Source organism: Drosophila melanogaster, chromosome 3R (assembly GCF_000001215.4).
Source record: "Drosophila melanogaster chromosome 3R".
NCBI classification, from domain to species: domain Eukaryota; kingdom Metazoa; phylum Arthropoda; class Insecta; order Diptera; family Drosophilidae; genus Drosophila; species Drosophila melanogaster.
In genome coordinates this window covers 6,010,295-6,030,779 of record NT_033777.3, presented here as the reverse complement: position 1 = coordinate 6,030,779, position 20,485 = coordinate 6,010,295, and the positions used below count along the sequence as shown (strand labels likewise).

The 20,485-nt window shown below is 41.5% G+C and overlaps 2 protein-coding genes and 1 pseudogene across 4 annotated transcripts, besides 1 other annotated feature; 2 read left to right on the top strand and 1 right to left on the bottom strand.

The window, feature by feature from the left end:
* Positions 1-2,158: 2,158 nt before the first annotated feature.
* On the bottom strand, positions 2,159-3,013 carry CR1075 (annotated as a pseudogene).
* A 528-nt stretch (positions 3,014-3,541) lies between these two features.
* CtsL3 (Cathepsin L3) lies at positions 3,542-4,954 on the top strand. Of its 2 annotated transcripts, none has more exons than NM_001300262.1 (1): positions 3,542-4,954. In NM_001300262.1, exon 1 carries the CDS (start codon positions 3,578-3,580, stop codon positions 4,586-4,588), a length of 1,011 nt encoding a protein of 336 aa, NP_001287191.1. In that variant the 5' UTR covers positions 3,542-3,577; the 3' UTR covers positions 4,589-4,954. The 2 variants fall into 2 exon arrangements, with proteins under 2 accessions (NP_001287191.1, NP_649608.1); NM_141351.3 differs by having other exon boundaries at positions 3,542-4,664.
* A 1,384-nt stretch (positions 4,955-6,338) lies between these two features.
* Positions 6,339-14,763: a mobile genetic element.
* Positions 14,764-18,847: 4,084 nt separating this feature from the next.
* CG10280 (uncharacterized protein) lies at positions 18,848-20,207 on the top strand (the record flags this gene model as incomplete). 2 transcript variants are annotated; one of them, NM_141350.1, is made up of 2 exons in its annotated part: positions 18,848-19,112; positions 19,402-20,207. In NM_141350.1, 2 exons carry the CDS (start codon positions 18,848-18,850, stop codon positions 20,205-20,207), a joined length of 1,071 nt encoding a protein of 356 aa, NP_649607.1. The 2 variants fall into 2 exon arrangements, with proteins under 2 accessions (NP_649607.1, NP_001246942.1); NM_001260013.1 differs by having other exon boundaries at positions 19,384-20,207.
* Between the last annotated feature and the right edge of the window lie 278 nt (positions 20,208-20,485).

Here is a 20,485-nt window from a genome sequence, read left to right as displayed (position 1 = left end):
ACCTTAGGGTCTGTTGGTAATTGAGAAACTCAATTAAGTGACGTAATTAGAACAGTGTCAAATTCACAGCAACTTAAATTGAAAAACAAAAACAAACCAAATTTAGCTTAAAGTAGATGGCAGATGGCCACTGCTCAAGACATTCAAATGAAATTCATGGGAAATCCTTAAGTTACTTTATTTCTAAGCTCACACTCGCTCAATTGAATTCTGCTTAATTTATACAATTGCATACATGTTTGTGAATTTTTGTTTGCCTTAACATAAATCTTAACAAAGCTAACAGCAATGCCAACAACAAATGCTGCTAACCATTTGTCAATTTTAAATACATTTATTGTATTTGCATGCCTGTCTAGTCCCCACACAGCGAAAGAAAGGCAACAATAATTTAATAACCCACAAAGCGACAGACACACACACGCAAAAATACACACAAACAAATGGACAGACAGACATTCGAGCCAAGTTGCCTTGTTGGCCAACTGCTGTGTCTATGTATTATTCAAATTCAATTATAAAAATGCAATAAATAAAAAAATGCTTATATGCAAAGGAGATAAGAGAGTTAAAGTCGAATAAAGAGAGAAAATTTCACTTGAATATCGAATACTCTGTGGACCATCTTGCAAATAGTAGCGTTGATTACTTTATTACTTGATACTTTACTTGAATAAAATATTTACCCTATACGAAATATTTATTTGTACATTTAATTTACTTTAAAATGGAACTTAAATGGTAAAAAAATAAGTATATGTACGTGTACTTAATATTTTATAAATTTTAAGCACTGGCTAAAAACTTATACACTCTGGTAAAAAAAAAACTGTCAGTTCATTTACTTCTTAAACATCGACTGTTCCACTATTCCCGATAAATTTGACATACCCTTTTTGGGTGGACCCAAAAACGTGCGGCAAATAGCCAGAGAAGCAAAACCGAAAAGGGAATATTTATTATTTGAAAAATACCTTGAGGCCGTGGCAAACGTCGTAAGTTCATAAATAACATGCGGTCCGAAAATGGACAAAATCAAGCGAAAAGTGCAGAGGGCGGCAAACAGAGTTTGATAAGCGATAAGGAGCGGATCCCAGAGGCAGCCATACAAATAATAATATTAGCAATAATAGTAATCAATGTGTAGTGTAAATAATAAATAACAACGGCTCGGTGGGACCCAGAAACGCCAATAAATTGATGAAAGATGATGGGTCGTCGGCCAGGACGGATGGCAGTTCGCTCCTCGACGTCGGATGGCCCCTGAGCGATTAGCCCCGGCACGCAACAGCCCTGAAGAGTGCTTACAAAGGTCAAAGGGAAGCTCGAGTACAAACACACTCGGCGAGAGATAGAAAGGAAGCATAAACAACATAAATTTATTTGCTGTTAGCCTAATGTTATTTATACCTTTCAATTACAATAACAGCGGGACCAGGATCCGGGCCAGTGGGTCGGTGTGTCGTTCTGTCTCTTTCAGAGTAAATAATAAACCATGACCCATCAGCAATCAGCCAGAAAAGAGGACCCCTCCCCCTGCCCCTGCCCCTGCCCCTGCAGCGCACTATCAACCATAATGCGTGCGCATAAATAACTGGGCCATCCCCCGCGAAAGGTGTGAATATTAAGCCAGTGGCAGCGCCAGTGCCCCAAAAATTTACGGTTGCCCGTAAAAGTTCCGCTCCAGTCATAACTCAAATTCATGCCTCCCAGGGGAAAGGGCTAGGCCGCGCTGCCTGCGCATTTGATTTGGCGCCCAACGCGGGGCCAAGAAACACCCGACAAATGAGGCAGCCAACCGCAGCATTATAATTCGCCAAATCTAGGGATGCAAAGCGACATTAGCGCCGTCTCCTGGCAAGATTCTCATCCCCGAAACCTGGTAGATTAATCATTCGGAACACCCTTTTGCGGCGGTCAAAGCCGGCTAAACGGCTTACCCTAAACTTTAAAGATGTTTCGGAATTAATCCTCTAACGGCCTCATATCAGCATGCTTCTAATCGACCTTAACGGGCTAACTCAATTTAAAGCTTCGGTAAGACAGGGCAATACCAGTTTCGCAATACTAGTCATGGAAATACTAGAATGGAAAATTATTTGAAAAAGGAACAAGATAGTTTCTTAAGGGTATGGGAGACATTTATGGTTAGATTACAGGATATTGGGGAAGGGTTGCCACCCCACACATGTTGTTCGCAATTTCGAGCCAGCTTAAAGTAGCCGCTTTCTCCCCATTCGGTTCCATAGGAGTTCTTTATTATCCAGTAGTCGCCCCATTTCGGATGTGTTTCAAAGCCAACTAAAAGAACAGAGTGTTTGAGATCGTAGTTGGTATTTCTACACGAAGGAGTCCTCAAGATGCCACCAAAGTATTGATCGAATTCCTCGTGCAGGTGGTCAATGGACACCTCCACGGGTCCAATTTTGTAGACCACCTTCGCCAATTCCCTTTCATCGTTGCTGGTTAGTGTAACGTATTCCCGCAAGGTGCCTGTACTTTTTCTGCGGTCCCAGCGACACTCTCCATTTTCGGGCTTGTAGGGATAGGACTCTTTGGAGGCAATGCCATAATCCCTCTTGAAGTTAAAGGCCACACTCACCCAACCAGCGTTGCAGCCCTGGTTTGGATAGGGAAAGCAGTCCACCAAGTGCTTGGGCGAAAGGTCACCAACTTTCCGTACTTCTTCGCCAGATGCGCCTCAAGAACACCCGAGGTGGAGAAGGCCCAGGAGCTCAGGCACTCGGTGCCCTGGTTCCCCACTGGCGATATATAGCTGGTTCAAGCCCATCCTGAATCCCGATCTGCCCTGGGAATAGAGTCCGTTGTGATTGGCAACCGCCTGCACTCTCTTTTCGAGTATTCGCCGGTGGTATCGGTCCTCTAGGCCGTAACGCTTCTTGTATCTGGCCTTGTACCGCGCCCACTCCACATCGCTCACCGAGGTCAGTCCGAACTCCACGAAGAGCAGATTGAAAAGTACTTGAAGTACCAGCAACCGAAGGGAGATCATGCCCAATGCAGACTTACAACTGATTGGCAGCTTGAAAAGCACGAGATATGGAGCTGGACGGATGGTTTTTCCATCTTAACTGCTTATAATTTAAATCGATGGAATCGACTATCCGCTACCCTTTACTTAACTATTGCGTGATTCTTGATTAGTTCATATGAGTATATTTATATTATAAAGTTTTTTTTGATGGTCTGATACTTTTAAAATAATATATTAAACAAATTCATTTTGATTACAATGTTTGAAAATGTATTTTATATAGATAAATTTTCAGTAAGTAAACTTAGCAAGCATTATAGCTAATATAATTATAGCTATTAGAAGTAACTTACAACCAGCCTATAACCAGAAACCATATAAATAAATAATATAATTTTATACATAAGCAAAATATTGCATTTTAATCGTAATCTTTTCCAATTTCCCAAAACCAATAAGCAGTTCACATAAATAACCCCAGATAATGCATTCGCAGCCGCCAGGCAAACATAAAGCTCTTGATTTCTAGTTTTTCCAGCTCAAAATCATTTACAAATCTACTTTAAACGCGATCAGTTCGCAATGGGCACGCCTCGTCTGACCGTAGTACACGGTCTAATCCTTCTGCTCCTTGTGGAGCTAGGTTTGACTGCGGTCAGCGATACGGAGTGGGACCAGTACAAGGCTAAGTACAACAAGCAGTACAGGAACAGGGACAAATACCACCGGGCGCTATACGAACAGAGGGTCCTGGCGGTGGAAAGCCACAACCAGCTCTATTTGCAGGGAAAGGTTGCATTCAAGATGGGACTAAACAAGTTCTCCGACACAGATCAGAGAATCCTCTTCAATTATCGCTCGTCGATCCCAGCGCCGCTGGAGACGAGTACCAATGCACTTACGGAGACTGTAAACTACAAGAGGTACGACCAGATCACCGAAGGAATCGACTGGCGGCAGTACGGCTATATATCGCCAGTGGGAGACCAGGGCACCGAGTGCCTGAGCTGCTGGGCCTTCTCCACCTCGGGTGTTCTTGAGGCACATATGGCGAAGAAGTATGGAAATCTGGTTCCCCTTTCACCCAAGCACTTGGTGGACTGTGTTCCCTATCCGAATAACGGCTGCAGCGGTGGTTGGGTGAGCGTGGCCTTTAACTACACCAGGGACCATGGCATCGCCACAAAGGAATCCTATCCGTACGAGCCTGTATCAGGAGAATGCCTGTGGAAAAGCGACAGAAGTGCAGGCACATTGTCGGGCTACGTCACTCTCGGCAACTACGATGAACGGGAACTGGCGGAGGTGGTCTACAACATTGGACCCGTGGCGGTGTCCATTGACCATCTCCACGAGGAATTCGATCAGTACTCCGGTGGAGTCCTCAGTATTCCGGCGTGCAGATCTAAGAGACAGGACCTTACACACTCCGTTCTTTTAGTCGGCTTTGGAACCCATCGGAAGTGGGGAGACTACTGGATAATAAAGAACTCCTATGGAACCGATTGGGGAGAAAGTGGCTACTTAAAGCTAGCTCGGAACGCCAACAACATGTGTGGAGTGGCATCACTTCCCCAATATCCCACTTTTTGAATAAAATCGTAGAGAAATATGATGTCAGTAGGATCATATCTCCCAGTTGAAATAAACGTATTTTATATCGCTTTTGCATTAATGTTTATTCACATTAGCTAAAATTGTAGATTACATAATCATAAGGGTTTCTCGGAAGGGTCAGCACGTCAAATGCGCTTACTGAGAAGCATTTCTACCAAGAAAGCCCAGAGTTTAAGGACTCTGTCAGAGCAACTTGCCTCTTAGATGAAAACGAAAGTTTAACAAAACGAAAGCTTGCTTCGCCAAGCCGAAGCTTTATTTACCCTTTCGACTACTTATTAAAATAATTCTGTATACCGTACAAATAACCGAATAAAAACAAAGTATCATTCTATTATCTTCAATTAACTTTGAAATTATTTGTTGTCAAAAAACTAAAATGAATTATATATAATGAAAGTACTTTTTTGTCATAATATTCCGATGTACATGTCCGATATACTTATTATATACATACTTCCTGCAGTAGAAACAACACTTTGATTGACTTATCCAGATAACTTAACAACTTCATGACTAGCTTGCTTAGATACGGACGGACGAATAAAAGGAGAGACCTGGCTAAATCGTCTTGGCTGTTTATACTTATCCAAAATATATATATGTACTTTATATGATCGCAAACGTTTCCCTTCCCCGTTGCAAGCTTCTGACGGAAATCAATATACCCCCTCCTACAATGGTATATTAATGGGTGAGTGTTCTATTGAAAATCGAACTGAATTCTTATCGCAAATTAATGGCATTGCACTTGCAGTTCCTCGAAGTCAATGTAGATAAGCCCTCTGAACATAATTAAATGGAATATGTGTCTATTTTATATAAGTGTGTTTTGTTTGTATTATATAGGTAGGTATTATTATGCTTTGAACTGGATGGATTATAGCGAAGGTATGAGAATGAAAAGGAACATTCCATAATGTGTTGGCAGGCCTGTTTTATAACCAAACTGTAGGGAAGTAAAGCTTTGATGTAATTACAGATTAGTCAATTCTAAATTTGTCACTAATTGTGGAGTGGGCCCACAAATGCTCCAAAGCCTTCTGACCATTTATTTGTGACTCATTGGTCGAGGAAGGACAGCTGATTGAGCAGCGGATACGTCTGGACAATTGATAAAATGTGTTAAACGCGCAGCAGTGATTGACAAATGACGTCCAGCTTTGTGCATTAGCACGTGTCCAGGACGAGGCAAAATACACCACTCGTACACAGAGAGAAATGCTTTAGAAAGTAAGTTAGTATACTTAATTAGTATAGTGGCTTTAGAGCTGTAAGCATATATATATTATATGTATCACAATTCGTAGCTATTTATAATGGAAAAATATATATATTATATAATTCCACAAAAACCATTAACATTTTTTCCCTGTGCAGCTGAGAATGGGATTGCCAGGTGACTCGAGGCAGCCAGCCAACAAATTGAATTTATGGCCAGGTCTAAGCGTTCAGGGTGTCAGCCTGGTTAGGTCTGATTCATTTGCCAGATATAGCATATAGCCGGGTGAATCGTAGTGTCGGGTGTTGGGTGTAGGTTGTTGGGTGTTCAGGGCTCGGGTGTCGGATGACTGGAGAAGGGGTTCCGGGGGCTGCTGCTCAAGTGCTGCTTTTAATTTCCGACTCAAGCAGTTGGCGATTTGCCGGCCCTGCGGCCTACAAACAATTTCAAGCAATTTGCCTAAAAGTGGGCAACGAAGTGGGCGGAGCAATGGATGGGCTGCCCGAGTTACCACCCCACCCCCTAAACCCCCACGCCTCTAAACAAATCATCGGACACTCAACCGGGAAGACGGCAACTGGAACACCGCATCCGGCCGAATGCTGACATTCCGGCCGAATGCTGACATTACACAAAAGTCGCACTGCAACATTGTCCCCAGCTAGCCAGCCACATGCCGAGTCGGCATGTTCATTATGCTTACAATTAAGAACCTATGTACTTATGTATAAGACGAAAACGGAGGACTCGAGTAGCCACTCTCTGACAATAAACTTCATACTGATTTTGAACTTCAAGAAAGTCAGTCGTATTCTTTATTGGAAATCTTCACACTACAACTATCTGCTGAAACTTAAAAACCTTCATACATTTACACATCATATCTTCACAAAAGGCTCCACCCTCGATCACGGACTTAACTGGCGCAGCCGGTAGGATGTCCTACCTATTAATAATTACCTACCTGTAAGTAAACATGTAAGAAACGAAACAAACTATATGCAAGATGTCGACTGAAAGTGACTAGGAACAAATTTTTATAAAACAAAATTGAAGTTGTGAAGTACCAAATGAAACTCAAACATATATTCAAACACAGGAAAAAAAAAGAGAGAGGAAAAATGTAAAATAAATAAATATACAAAAAAAAAGTGCAAGTGTACCGTACTGCCGCGCTGACGTGGAATCTATCGCTGATCATCACGCCATCGGTATGTCCATACTCTGCCGAACGTCATAATTTTTTTAAAAAAGTGCAAGTGTACCGTACTGCCGCACTGACGTGGAATCTATCGCTGATCATCACGCCATCGGTATGTCCATACTCTGCCGAACGTCATAATTTTTATAAAAAAGTGCAAGTGTACCGTACTGCCGCGCTGACGTGGAATCTATCGCTGATCATCACGCCATCGGTATGTCCATACTCTGCCAAACGTCATAATTTTTATAAAAAAAGTGCAAGTGTACCGTACTGCTGCGCTGACGTGGAATCTATCGCTGATCACCACGCCATCGGTATGTCCATACTCTGCCAAACGTCATAAGTTTTTATAAAAAAAAAAGAGTGCAAGTGTACCGTACTGCCGCGCTGACGTGGAATCTATCGCTGATCATCACGTCATCGGCACTTACATACGCTGGCCAACGCATCGCCAAAGCCTCTATATACACTTATATATGTGAGCATACAATATCAACTACAATCCAATACATCCACGTACTGTACCGCCTCGTTGGCATGGAATCAAACGCTGATCACCATGCCACCGTGGTAAACAAACAAAGCACCAAAGCCTCTCTAATACATTGTACACTCAAAACGCACACTGCCATACGTCGGCGAAAAATCAAAACATAAGCAAAAATCATTTCAAACCAAGCGAGGCTCATTCTGCGTACCACAACGACAACGACACTGCATGTGTAGTGGCGCACCCATGTCTGGGTAGCCGAGGTAAGGGGAAAACGCTTGAGTATCGTCAAGTGTTCTTGCCTTTCACTCTTCTACAATGGGTTGCTACGCTCATGTATTGCACATTCAAAATAACCAAAACAAATGTACTAAAGAAGTCGACATATACAGATATATTTTGTTTCCTTTCATTGTGTAATTTTGTATATCAAACAAATACTAATACCAATCACATTGCAGAATATAAAAGGGAAAATATAAAGCCAAAGACAGACACCCATACACTCTAGTAAACAAGAAATTTGTTCATTATTTTTCAATCATACATAATATACTAAGTAACCTCAAATTTAATGTCAAAAAAGTTCGTTTACAACCTTAGGAAAACTACACGTTCAGTTGTTGGAGTTCCACCAAACACTAATAGGCCCCCACATCCCGTTAGACGTCCTGACTCCCTTCTCCCGATTTCGGAAGAACCCAAATCAATATCTTCCCAAACCCCCAATATGGACTCGGGAAACGATTCTGCCCGCCCCACTCCATCCCCTCTGGCGCCCACTGTCAGTGGTATTAGCTCCTTAATTTCAACTACGTTCAAGCCTAAAGATATCATGGCATTTGTTGAGCATTTGCCAACCTTTGATGGTACACCTCGTCTATTGGACAGGTTTATCACTAGCGTAGAAGAAATCCTGATGCTCATCAGGGGAGCTGACCAAACACCGTATGGCCTGCTTACTCTGAGGACCATCAGGAACAAAATCATTGATAGGGCCGACGAAGCCTTGGAACTGGCAAATACCCCCTTGGTTTGGGATGAGATTAAAAGCAATCTCATCCGCCTCTACTCGAGCAAGAAAAGCGAGGCCAACTTGTTAAGCGAGCTTAACACATTTTCGGACAACCTGACCTTGGGCCAACTGTTCTTTGGTATATCAAAGGTGAGAAGCCAACTCTTCTCCATACTCAAAAACAGCGAACACAACAACACTGTTGTAGATGCAAAAAAGGTTGTCTACAACGAGGTTTGTCTCAATGCTTTTATGACTGGTTTGAAGGAACCTCTCAAGACTTTCGTCAGGATAAAGTCCCCTTCTACACTTGAACAGGCGTACGAGCAATGCCAAATAGAGCAGACCTTATATAGGGCACAAAACAAGCGAACCAACAGACCAGAGCAGGGACCCAATGGATCAGACAATAAAACCTACCGAAATAGCTACGACAGCAATTACCGCAGCGGACGTAACGACCGAAATGACCGTAGGGGACCCTACTCTAACTCTAACTCTAACTCTAACTCTGGCCAAAATAGACCATTTAATTCACACAATCGCACACCCCAATCCGGCACCAAGGACAACCGGGCCAATACATCAAACCCCTTTCGAGCACCTTCACATAGTTTGAATAATATAGAGGAGAACCCTCAACCTGATTCGAATTTTCAGCAAACGGCCTCGGGAAACCAACAGGGTACATAAGCCCAGCCACGCACAACCCCTCGCTTCCTTTTATAAAAATCAAACTATCCCAGACAAACCCCCTGAAGTTTTTAATTGACACAGGCTCTACACACTCCTTCATCGACCCAAAATATGTCGACCCTAGGAACTGTGTGACCTTAGATACGCCCATAACACTCAAAACAGCCCTGAACAGTTTTAAAATATATCAAAACGTCTCTATACCATTTCCACCGGAATTCCAAATCACGGGCAAAATGACCCTTCTACCTTTCAAGTTCCACTCTTATTTTGACGGATTGATAGGAATGGACTTATTATCTTACCTAAAAACAGAAATAGATTTACTTAACCTAAATCTAAAAACCCCAAGTACCATTATACCCTTATGGACCCACAGTAACTCAACTTCAAACGTATTTAATATCTCTGGACATACGAAAACTATTTTGCCACTACCAGTGGAAACCAAACAGGGCGACTTCTACATCGATTCAATTACAATCAATGATGACTTAATAATATCAGACGGGATTTATAATGCCCAAAACAATATTGCTAATTTCGTTATCACAAACTATAGCGAGAGGGATCAGTTATTGTACCTCGAGAGCCCGATAAAAGGCATGCCATACTCCACGGCCAACAATGTTGAACTTTTCAGTATCACTTCAGACACCCCACAGCCCCAAAACTCCGCAGCGTCGTTACAAGCCCTTGGCGTCGATCACCTCTCCTCTGAAGAGAAACAAAGCCTACTTTCACTTTGCAAAAGTTATCTAGATATCTTCTACAATGAAGACAAATCATTGACCTTCACCAACAAGATTACACACACGATTAAAACCACGGACGACACCCCCATTCATACAAAATCTTATAGATATCCTTACATTCATAAAGAGGAGGTCAAAAAACAAATAGAGGCAATGTTAAATCAGGACATTATCAAATCCAGTTATTCCCCGTGGAGCGCCCCCGTCTGGGTCGTCCCAAAGAAAATCACTCCTACGGGAGAGCAAAAATGGCGTCTAGTTATCGATTATAGAAAACTCAACGAGAAGACTATATCCGATAGATATCCAATACCTAACATCGCGGATATCTTAGACAGATTGGGCAAAGCCAAATATTTCTCCACACTTGATCTGGCAAGTGGATTCCATCAGATAGAAATGAATCCCGACGACACACCCAAAACTGCATTTACAGTAGAGGGGGGCCACTACGAGTTCATTAGAATGCCGTTTGGCCTCAAAAATGCCCCAGCCACATTCCAAAGGGTGATGGACAATATTTTTGGAGACCTTATCGGAACTATCTGCCTAGTTTACCTAGATGATATAATAATTTTCTCAACCTCCTTACAAGAACACTTCATACACTTGAAAACTATTTTTGGAAGACTCAGATCTGCCAACTTTAAAGTCCAACTCACAAAATCCTACTTCCTCAGGCGGGAGACAGAATTCCTTGGCCACATCGTTTCACAAGAAGGTGTTAGGCCAAATCCCAATAAGATCGAAGCTATAAAAAACTTTCCATGTCCCCACAGTAAAAAGTCAATTAAGTCTTTCCTAGGCTTGTTGGGATATTACAGAAAATTTATCAGAGATTTTGCGAGACTTACCCAACCCATGACACAAAAATTAAGGGGAAACAATAAATCGATCATAATAGATGATGAATTCAAAAAGGCCTTTGAATATTGCAAAACCTTACTGTCTAACGACCCAATCCTCCAATACCCGGACTTTACAAAACCTTTCACACTAACCACGGACGCAAGTAATTTCGCAATAGGAGCTGTCCTATCCCAAGGTCCGGTGCATAGTGATAGGCCCGTATGTTTTGCTAGTAGAACCTTGTCGGCTGCGGAAACAAATTATTCCACAATTGAGAAGGAAATGCTGGCCATTATATGGGCGGTCCAATACTTCAGACCCTACCTCTTTGGCAGGAGATTCACTATAATCACCGATCACAAACCACTAACTTGGTTAATGAATTTCAAACAACCAAATTCTAAAATAGTTAGGTGGAGACTCCAGCTTCAGGAGTACGATTTCGAAGTCGTCTACAAGAAAGGCTCTCAAAATGTAATTGCTGATGCTCTCAGTAGACCAGAGGCCTCTGTCAACCATAACGAAGCCCTATCAATTCCTCAAAATGTTTGCCCCATCTCAGAGAAACCCCTTAATGATTTTAATATTCAGCTCCTGTTCAAAATAACCCCAGATACAAATAACGCCACACTGACCCCGTTTAAACACAAACTTAGGAGGGAATTCTGTAAACCCAATTTTCAGTATGACGACGTAGTTTGCATTCTTAGGCAGTCGTTAAAACCAAACAAGACATGCGCGGTATTTGCCCCCGACCACATTTTTCAAATGGTGGAACAAGCCTACCAAACCTACTTCTCAGCCCACAGTCAATTTAAACTCATTAGATGTTTGATCTTCCTCCCCGAAATTACTGATAGTACGGAGATCGAAAAAATTATAACCGACTATCACTATAATAGTAACCATCGAGGGATCGATGAAACATATTTACACATAAAACGACAACAGTTCTTCCCACATATGAAGGAGAGAATAACTCAGTTAATTCGAAAATGTGAAACATGTTTAAAATTAAAATACGACAGACAACCTCAAAAGATCACTTACCAAATATCCGAACTACCTTCAAAACCGTTGGACATCTTACATATAGACATTTATACTATTAACAAAAATTATAACCTTACTATTATCGATAAATTTTCTAAATTTGCGGCTGCCTACCCTATAACTAATAGGAATTGCATTAACGTAGTTAAAGCCTTAAAACATTTCATTTCCCAATTTGGTATTCCCAAAAAGCTGATCTATGATCAGGGAGCAGAATTCGCTAGCGATATGTTCAATAAGTTCTGCACTCAATTTAACATTGACCTACACGTTACGTCCTTTCAACAATCCTCTAGTAACTCTCCCGTTGAACGGCTTCACTCGACACTAACTGAGATTTACAGAATAATACTTGACGTCAGGAAACAACAGAAACTCAGTAGCGAGCATGACGAGATAATGTCCGAAACCCTAATCACATATAATAACGCTATTCATTCTGCAACTAAACATACCCCCTTTGAACTATTTAACGGACGTACTCATATATTCAACCAAACAATCCAGTTCAATAACGAACACGACTACTTAACGAAATTAAATGAATTTCGCGAGAAGTTGTACCCCCTCATCACGGACAAACTTTCAAATGACGTAGTTAGGAGAACCCTAAAATTAAATGAAACCCGAACAGACCCCGTAGACCTACAACCAGACACTTTAGTCCTTAGGAAGGAAAACAGACGTAATAAGATTACACCCAGGTTTTCGATTCACAAAGTCAAACACGACAAAGGTCATACATTGATAACTGCTAGGAATCAAAAACTACACAAATCAAAAATTCGAAAAACAGTTTTGAAAAAAGACAAAAGCAACAACGTACCCAACACTGATAATAACTGACCCCACTACCTCTTAACTTACCATTTCAGGTTCACCCTTGTGCCAACTCAGGCTATCCATGTCCATTATTTAAATGATAACGCCCCTATAGCCAAGATAGAACTAGGGAAAGCCTTACTAATTGAGAGGTACAAAATAATTAGTCATGTAATCAACCTACAAGACTACAGCAGATGTATGGAACAATTCCATCTGACCATTAATAAATTTAACCCCGATTCCACGTTGACGGACTCCGTCACAATTTTAAAAACCAAATTAACCCAAGCCCAAGTAAAGCTCAAAGCCCTTACACCTTCATATAGAAACAAACGGGGTTTGATTAACGGATTGGGGAGTCTAGTAAAGGTGGTTACCGGCAACATGGATGCCAACGACAATAAAGAAATACATGAAGAACTTGACAATATAAAGAAAAATTCCGAAGTCAGTAACGACAATCTCCAAAAACAAGTAATGTTTAACAACGAAATACTTATCCGGTTCGAAAATATCACGGACCATATAAATAATGAACAAATTTTGATAAGTAAATTCTTTGATACCTCACAAAACAAAATATACAAACACTTAAACTTACAAGATACCCTTCTGGAAGAAATACAATATTTAAATAGGATTAATTATAACATAGAATTATTCATTAACCACCTAAACGACATAACAGAAAGTATGCTATTGGCGAAAATAAATATAATTCCCAAGTTCATCCTAAATGAACAAGAAATGGATAAAATAAAAACAATACTGGAAAAACAAAATATCACAGTCAAAAATGAACAAAGTATATACAATTTCCTACAAATGAATACACTAAATTACGAACAAAAGATTATTTTTAATATCAAAGTCCCAATTTTTAAACAACCTTTTCATACCCTCGCCAGACTAGTTCCATTACCAATAAATAACACATATTTTGTAATAACCCCAAATTACCTAGCTTATAATATTAATAATAAGAAATTTCATATGACCCGTAAATGCCCCAAACTGGATAATACATTCTTGTGCGACGAGAACTTCTACGTTGATACACCACAGAACAACACATGCCTGGAACACCTTTTGAACGGAGAAAACAGTTCCTGCGATGTACGGGAAACCGGCCCCATCACCGACGTGTTCGAGGCAGAGAGAGGTTACATCTTCGCATTCAACGTGAACAAACTGAAGGTATCCCTAACAAACGGCTCCGAGCTCTCAATAATGGGGTCAGCCATCATCAGATACATTAACGAAACAATACAGATTAACGGTATCGATTACGACGGCACGGTTGACACGTTCCCTGAACAGACGGATTTTGATCTTCCCCCCATGCGAAAAGTAACTAGGAATACCACTATTACGGTACTAAGCCTAGAAAAACTGCACCTCGAAGCCACCCAAACAATGGATAAAATCCTGGCCGTCCATCACAATACTATACAGCACACCTGGACACTCTACACTCTGCTCGGATTGGTAACGTTCCTAGCAGTCATCTTATGGCTGCACCGACGAACGAAACACATCGTCCACATCCACGAGGATCATCACGTACCAATCTACGCGTCATCCATACCTTCGCTATGGCCGTCACTTCGAACTGGGGGGGGAGGAGTTACCACCCCACCCCCTAAACCCCCACGCCTCTAAACAAATCATCGGACACTCAACCGGGAAGACGGCAACTGGAACACCGCATCCGGCCGAATGCTGACATTCCGGCCGAATGCTGACATTACACAAAAGTCGCACTGCAACATTGTCCCCAGCTAGCCAGCCACATGCCGAGTCGGCATGTTCATTATGCTTACAATTAAGAACCTATGTACTTATGTATAAGACGAAAACGGAGGACTCGAGTAGCCACTCTCTGACAATAAACTTCATACTGATTTTGAACTTCAAGAAAGTCAGTCGTATTCTTTATTGGAAATCTTCACACTACAACTATCTGCTGAAACTTAAAAACCTTCATACATTTACACATCATATCTTCACAAAAGGCTCCACCCTCGATCACGGACTTAACTCCCGTCTATCTGGGGGCATGCATCTAAATGAACTTTGCGTGCTGCCCAATAGGAACGGTGGAAGGGGGGAGGGGTGGATAGGACAGACAGGACAGATTCAGATACTGGGAGTCAGTGGCAGAGCCCCTGGGGACAGCAGGCAGCTCTCACATTGATATGATAAAAATTTAGCAATGTGAATAATTTATAATTGCCACGCAAGCAACTAAAAGATCTGGCGACACACTCAGAAAATTAATTTCAAGCAACAACAATATTTCTCCACTTGGTTTGACAACAATAAGTGTTTACTAGTTTTGGTGGATTCATTGAACTTCATATTGTTCAGGTCCTAAAGTTGTTCGACCATCACTGGTGCAATGGTGCAATGGTGCAATGGTGCAATGGTGCAATGGTGCAATGGTGCAATGGTGCTATTATCCATTAAGTATTGCCATTTTAAAAACACATTTAAAAAACACATATATATCAAAACATGTGGTCTTAACCAAGGTGATAAAATTGATATCATGTACAAGAATAGTAGATACTTGATCAAACTTTAATTTTTCCCAGTACCGTTTCTTCTTCCTTTCAATATGCAAATCCTTGAACTTTTGATGTGCTATTTCTTCGCTTATTGTTTTATTTATTTATCGCATTCACTTCGCATTCGCAGTTTACCGCGCTGAAACCGATTTGCATACTTCAGGAAATGCCTACGACAGCGTTTCTTTTTTATTTGCCGAATCGAATCTGGCAGGAAAAAACGACGTGGGAGGTGAGGAGCCATGGCAATGTTTGCAATAGTTGCTGAAAAACCAGAGCCACATGCAGAAAGCGCCCTTCAAGGGCGCCCTTCAAGTGCCATCATATGACAGCTAACTACAAAAATCACCACAAATGTATCGCAGCTCCCATGGAAAATCGTAAAAAGTCATAAAATCATAATATAAATCACATTGAAATTACAAAAATGTTGATGTATCAGTATTTCGTTGGTATAGGCAATAGTCTTTCAATACTCTTTACACTTCAAAATGCACGAAAAAACTGTGACCAGTATTGAAAAGTAAAGTAGGAATTTTTAATACAAAATTAAAGTTGATTAATTGTAACGCTTGTTCTATAAATATTCGTTGAAATGTTACTTATTCAAATTTTAAAATAATCATATATAAATTATTGATAACAATTTATAAATACGACTTCCTTCGGTTATTAGCGTGCTGTAGCTCTATTATTTCTAATTACTTAACGGCATTGAATACAATTCCCACTCAGCATTCCATAAAAGAAGTCCAAGTCGAATATTAAGTTGTCATCATTGTTGATCGAAGTTTTCCCGGCGTTCTTTTTACCCACAGTTAAGTCGTCTTAGGCCAACGATTTTCATCGTCCGCCTAGGAAGGAATTAATATGAGTTTGTGTGGGAAATCAGGAGCCGCCCAGTCACCCACCCACAGTAAGTTTCAGCATCTCGAAATCGACATTAGCGGAATTAAAAGTTTTCCATGCGGTGGAAATCTTGATAAAAAGTTTCGCACTTCCGCTTTATTAAGCGCAAAAGAATGAAACAAAGGGCGGAAAAGTTTCCTTTCAGCGAACATTATAATTAATACGCTATAAAAAATCCGTGTTGTGAATATTCCGCAGATCCAACCAAGAAATCCATTCCATTTCCATTTAAGCCGCTTTGCATGCGGCAATTATTATCTTTCTATTATGCAGATTAATGCAGTCCGTCCGAATTGTTGTTGCTATCAACTCGGCCACAAATCACCGAAGCCGCCTTAATGCAATTCAATTAATTCAGCTGCAAATCTAATTGGAGATATCGTTTTTGGTGTCAAAATAAACCGATGTGAGGAGAAAACCAAAATATTTCGAGGGGGCTGAATGAAAACAGAAACAGAAACAGAAACAGAAACAAAGGCAAATTGCAAAAGGCAGATGATGGGGTATGTGTGGCGTCATTATATAATCAAATCAAATGGCTGTCTTTGCCTCGAAAAAATATGCAAATTTCCAGTATTTTCGGTTTCTTATTTTTTTGATTGTTTGTCGCCTTTGTAGGGTTATTGTTTTTGGCTTCGATGTTTCTTCGATGTTTTATTACGTGACAACTTTGAATTAGTCGCTGGGTTTTGACTTTGGGCTCGCTCGACTTCGATTGTTTGCGTTTTGCCTTTGATGCCTGTCTTTCGCCATCTCTCTCTACTTCCCTGCCGCCGTCTCTTTCGCTCCCTGGCCCCATCTCTTTCTAATGCAGACCCTGTGTGGCGCAAAATTACTCGGTGTCGCATTTTTATTGCCCAGCTGACACATAAAGTCAAGTGGCGGACTCAATCGAAGACAGACCCACAGCAGTCCCCACTGCCATCAACGGGTTAAAGCGGGCGAAGTGGGTTAAAGGGGGCGGGGCAAGGACAGGTTTACGGTTGCAGGCCAATGAAATATGACAATTACAGTCCATATTGACAATCAGTCAGCCGGGCAAGACAAAAAACCTACTGCAGAGCATATTTTTCGTGAGAAGAAAAAAGGGCTTTCAAACGAATAATCAATATTTTATGTGGATGTCGACTTTTTACTTTTTTGAAAACTTTAAGATTAAAATTGAAATAACTGCAAAAGAGTCCTGTGGCCTTACATTTTATATATAATCTGTAATCGATGTACTTATTGAAGCAACTCAGTATGAATCTGAACCATTTCCCTATCACCCTACAATGTAGGATTGCCTTAAAATAGTAATTCTTTAATTTATTATTTATTTTCCCTTTTTCCAGTAAATAAATCATTTGACTCGGCCATTTCAAAATGCAAACTTAATTTGCCACACATGTAAGTAAATTCATTCGGGCTATCGCGATCCGATCTGTTTGAGCCGAATTCCCGCACTGTTGTTATTATGCTAATTAAGACGGAAAACTAATTTCGCCTAATTAATGATGACCAATTAAAATGGATTGTCAAATAAGCTCCGCCCAGATGGAGATAAGCCATTCCGGGTGAACAGCTTAAGCTGCCAACTAACTAGTTGGAGCCCAGGAAAGTGCAAAGTGCACATTGCAAAGTGCACTGTGCATCACGATTCTCTAGCCAAGGTGTCACATATCAAAACTATCCAACAAACAGACAGAATCAAATACGAACTCAAACACAAACAAGTTGAAAGACAGACAGACCGGCAGACAGTAAGAAAGACAGTTGAGCACGCGAAAAATAGGGTCAAAACCTAAATACCTTGACTAAAGGATCTGAGTATAGTCATAGTGGTAGAATTGCAACTTAACAATAATGAGATCTATAGTTTGATGTATATGTTTGTATTGAAATAGTAATATTTAGCGTATGTATCTAACATTCGAGCTAATGGTAAGGGTTCAGTTTGGCCCATTTTTCCGGCATGTAACCATTTGAAGAGCCTGCTTTTGGTAAAATCGGAAAGATTTCAAGCGGAAACCAATTTGTGAAATTCATTGTACTTAAACGTTTAGTGTCATTGTGAGCCTGACAACAATAAGTTGAAAAAGAGATTCACTGAAGCGATGCCCTTGCAGCTAAACTATAAATTGGTATATTACTCATATGTATATATGTATGATATACGATTTGCATTAAACTGCTGCCTCTTAATAAATAGTATATTTTTACACTTTAGGCCGACTCGAAAGCGAAAGCACTCCGTCAGCCAGAAAGAGAGTTTTGGTAGTACTGAAGGTACTGAAAATCATTGAATGGTCGTTGGCCAAAGCCGCTAACTCCGCTTAAATTACGTGAGCGTCCATCCGTGTTTGAGCCGGGCTTAATCGGAGAGTTTCGTAGTGTTTAAGCTGGGCTTCATCGAGGCGACTTAGTGCTGTTTGATCAGAGAGTAATGGGTGTAAAAAAAAGTGAGAGGGCATAGATTTGGGTTTTGTTTACACGCCGCCGATTGCGTGGCGTCTGCCCAACGTCGGCGTTATTTAGTCTTATTTTCGCACATTTCGCATAAATTAAGGTGCCAAGACTGCAGACTTTGGTAGCCGCCTGGGCTCCGGGCTCTTGGGCCATCGAGCCAGGTTCAGTTACCAATTTCGTGTGCAGCCGTTCGGTTTGAATGCGGCATGAATGTGGCGTGGAAAGAGTGGGCAAACAGCGATCGAATGGAAATATAGTCACAGCCAAGCCGAATCCCAGCTCTATAATGTGTGCTCAGTTGAGTGGATCAGTGGTGCTGCTGGTGCAGCTTCAGGTGGCTGTGCTTCTGGTGGCGCTATTGGTGCTATCCGCAACAACGCTCAGTGAAAGCGCCAAGCTCCCTGTCCGCCAGTATCCCGCTGGAGTGGATTTCTTCGAGCATGAGTTCACCAGTGTGGCGGAAGGTGCGTTCCACTCCCAGTTTCTCCCATGTCTTTATTAATCACTAAGTCCATTTTTGTTTGATTTGAGTTGTGAAGCCCTAAAGATCTTTTCTAGTTTAATCTCCGAACTAAAGAATCTTTTAGGAATATCGTATTTTCTCATTCTGTTCAGTGAATTCGCAATGTGAGTGTTAAAAGGACAATGCAATAACCAAAATATAACATCACATCGATACGTGGGCCTTAAAATTTCAAGAAAATACCATATGGCATATTATATATTCTAAATTAGTTTTGAAACCCCTTTCAGATGAATACGATCCCTACGGACCCGACATCGGTGACGATGACCTGGGAATCGACGATCCGGAGACCATGCCCCGCTTGTTCCAAGGCGACATCGCCATTGATCCGTACACCTACATCACCCTGCGCCTGGGCGTCAATCCAATGAGGCATCCAAAACGACTGTGGCCCAATGGAACGATTCCCTTCGAGATAAGTCCGCGGTACGCAAATCAGGAAAGACAGGCCATTATTCAAGCCGTAAAAACCTTCAACTCCCTAACGTGTGTGCACTTTGTGCCGTACGATGGGGAGGTAGATGACTACCTGTTGATCGAGCCGCCTTTGGAAGGACCGCAAGGATGTTGGTCCTACGTGGGCCGAAGAGGAGGTGAGCAGGTGGTGTCCCTCCAGAGACCCGACGAGAATAGTGCCCACTGCTTCAGCAGCGAGGGCAGAATAATGCACGAGCTGATGCACGCCATCGGCATATACCACGAACAGTCACGAGCAGATCGGGACAACTTTGTCAAGATCCACTGGGACAACATTGTGCCGCGGTTTAGGAAAAACTTCAAGCTGGTGTCGAAGAAGAAGGGGAAGTACGCCTTCGACTACGACTACAACTCCGTGATGCACTACGGCGAGTTTTACTTCAGCAAGCGGAAGGGTGAGAAGCCCACCATGACCCCTCTACAACCTGGAGTTAGGATCGGGCAGCGAAAGACCATCAGCAAGATCGACTGCCTCAAGATCAACGAGCTGTACGGCTGCTTGCAGGGCCGCAGGGCCAAGATGTACCGCAGTTTCTGCCACCTTCTCGGGTTGTAAGTGGACGTGGACCTAGACTGGGATATTTGTTATGAATCACATTGATTTGATATTTAATAAACTTTAATAAAATAATGCGTAGACCCTTATACATATTCATTCTTGGCTGACCCACCCACCAAACTAACTAAACATATCCATTACTTGCAGGTCCGGGTATACTAGGTTCAATTATGAAAATTTAAGAGATAGATAGAAATGTGTGGGCATGCATACGAATTTTCTTGATCACTAAAAGGTTTGATCTTGCCACATGCGCAAGTGTCATAGAAATATTT

Coding starts and splice junctions, on each gene's coding strand:
- CtsL3 (NM_001300262.1), top strand. CDS start 3,578: ATGGGCACGCCTCGTCTGACCGTAGTACACGGTCTAATCCTTCTGCTC.